General features: G+C 44.1%; 1 protein-coding gene across 1 annotated transcript; it reads right to left on the reverse strand.

Annotated features, from left to right (window-relative positions):
- Positions 1–243: 243 nt before the first annotated feature.
- On the reverse strand, positions 244–1841 carry LOC106334530. Its single transcript, XM_013772826.1, has 2 exons — positions 978–1841; positions 244–861 (listed from the first exon to the last, which is right to left on the reverse strand). Exons 1-2 carry the CDS (start codon positions 1839–1841, stop codon positions 244–246), a joined length of 1482 nt encoding a protein of 493 aa, XP_013628280.1.
- Positions 1842–2660: the final 819 nt, after the last annotated feature.

Consider the following 2660-nt stretch of genomic DNA (forward strand, 5'->3'; position numbering starts at 1 on the left):
ATCTGAATCGAGAGGACAAATTTTCTAGGATCTTCCAGTTTCCTGACTGTTCTGTTTTGAAGGACTGCGCTGGATTCTTTTGAGACCATCATGATATCGCTGTCTGCAGAGGTCTTCCCAGAGATCAGCCCTTTCACAAGACTGCGCATTGAGGGAATCATCTGAATTGTGTCCATGAGAGATACATTCAACTCCTCTAGCATCTTCTTGCACTTCATCTCTTCGCAATCCTTACTTGGCTTCTTAGCAGGGACTGGGTAGGGAACTTTTGGAGTGTAGACGCGAGCAGGAACATGTTGTAAGAGCTACTGGTTCTATCACAGCTGGCTGTTCTGCGTCTTGTTCGTGGTCCAAGACATCCTTAGGTTGTTCTCCCTCTTTCTGTTTTCCCTTCTCTTTAGCAGTGAGCTTTTTGGGGACAGGATCTGGGAGATGTCTTCCACTTCTTAACTCCACTGCGTTACAGTCCTTGAGATTCTTGTCTGTTTTCCCAGGGAGTGTTCCCTGTTGCCTCTTGATTGTTTTAGTAGTTTGAGCAATCTGAACATCCATCTTTCTTATGTGGCTTGCTACAGCATCATATTTGGAATTTAATTCTGTGAACATGTTGTCCATCCGAGTATTGATCTCGGTTGTAACCTGGTTCAATGCTTTTCCTTGAATATGCTGACGCTGCAGAAGTTGTTGCATCATTCCTTTCAGCTTATCTGGCGGACCGCTCGCAGTTGCAGGAGCAGCATGCGGATTGTTCTGCCTGTTCTGAAATTGATTCTGAGCTTGGCTGAGGATGAACATCTTCCCATTCTGATTCTGATTCTGATTATGAAGGTATGGGGGTTTTGGAACTGATTTCCTTGAGGTCTGTCGTTGGGGTTGTCCGGATTGGTCTTGTATGAGAACAGATGCGGGTTGTTCCTCACATTAGGGTTTGGATGGTAGTTTTTGAACTGCCAACCCTGCCCATTGACGTAACTGACCTCTTGCTGATCTTCTTCAGGTGTCTCGGTTTCTGCTGCAGCATCTGTAGTACCTGGTTGCAGATTGGTTTCTTCCATGACATAGATCTGATTCTGATTGTTCTTAAGCAGCAGATCGACTTTAGCGGCGAGGTCATCAATCTTCTTAGTGTCCATGCTGTTCACCTTCTTGGAACGGTCAGTCTCCTCGTTTTTGTTGGACGAACTAGCTGCCATGTTCTCTAATAGCGCGTGAGCTCCTTCTGTGGTTTGAGTCATGAAATCTCCATTGCTCGCTGCGTGTAGAGCATTGCGGAACTCCCATTCCACACCATCGTAGAAGATTCCTAAGACATGGTCATCGTCAAACCCGTGATGAGGACACTCTCTGAGGCTATCATTGAACCGTTCCCACGCTTCATTGAAAGGTTCATTAGCGAGTTGCTTGAAGGAGGAGATCTTGTCCCTTAGGGCAGCTGCTTTGGCTTTCGTGTAGAAGTGGCCCAAGAAAGCTGCTCTAACCTGTACCCAAGAAGTTAGGGAACCTGTAGGTAATGACTTAAGCCATCGTGAAGCCTTGTCCGCAAGAGAGAATGGAAACATCATGCATTTGATGTAGTCGGGTGGGATGCCGTTTGCACGAGTGAAACTGCATATCTCTTCAAAAGCTTCAATGTGTTCCATTGGTATCTCAGCTGACAGTCCATGGAACATCTTTCTCTGGACAAGATTGATCATGCCGGGTTTTATCTCAAAGTCTGCCCTTTGACATGGTGGTGTAGCGATAGCAGAGCGCGTAGCAGGGATGTTACGCGGTAGGTTCCTCTCACCATTTGGGACAGGTGGTTCCGGCTGCGCTGCGATTGTTTGCTGCAACTCTTGCATCTGTTACATATGTTGCTTCATCTGTTGCATAGAAGCGGTCATTTGTTCTGGAGTGCCGAAGTCGGCCATTGTGGCAGTAATTGATTTTTGTTGACGGTTGGTTCTTTCTAAGCTTGCGAGTTCCTGATTTGTAAGCGAAATTAAGTCCCCTTGTGTGTTGCTCCGAGTATGTCTACTGGTCATGCGCTGCAAAAAAAAAAAGTTAAACAAGTTAGAGGTTTTAGACTAATAAATAACCAAAAAATAAAGGTAAAAAGCTGGTCCCCGGCAACGGCGCCAAAACTTGATACACTCTTTGTCTACTGTCAAGTTAACAGTGTAGTTGTAATATTTTTAGATTCAATTCCAGAGGACCAGTTCACACTTTATCTTTATGGGATCATAATTAAGCTAAAACAAAGTGGGGGGTTTTTAAAGAAATCAATAACGTAAATAACAAGTAACAAGATGAGATTGTTTTGAATTGATTTAAAGGCGCTAGTCTAGGGTTTCTTCTTCAGGTATGGAAATCGCAAACCAAGCAATTATTCAAGTTCAGTTTATAACAAATCTTAACTCAGATCACTCAGGTTGAATCAACCCACTCTCGTGGTATTGATTCCTTTGCAAGTCGGTCTTGATGCCTAAACTCTTGTTTGGATCAAGACGAGCTAGCAAGCTTTAGAGGCAAGTCCGATATGTTCACAGTACACCCTAATATCTACTCTCCCTGACTAGGGATGCAAAGCTCATTCAAATCATATCGAGTTATCAATTAACGGCTAGCTAAATTGATTAACCCTAATTCATGCACTAAGTGATCGGTTCAATGCAAGCAAT

This window comes from Brassica oleracea, chromosome C1, assembly GCF_000695525.1.
Source record: "Brassica oleracea var. oleracea cultivar TO1000 chromosome C1, BOL, whole genome shotgun sequence".
Lineage (NCBI taxonomy): Eukaryota > Viridiplantae > Streptophyta > Magnoliopsida > Brassicales > Brassicaceae > Brassica > Brassica oleracea.

Bases quoted from the DNA above. Each gene is read 5' to 3' on its own strand.
- LOC106334530 (XM_013772826.1), bottom strand. From the start codon at position 1,841: ATGCAAGAGTTGCAGCAAACAATCGCAGCGCAGCCGGAACCACCTGTC. The intron at 862-977 runs GTCAGTTACGTC...CCCCAACGACAG, and splicing joins CTGAAGAAGATCAGCAAGAG to ACCTCAAGGAAATCAGTTCC.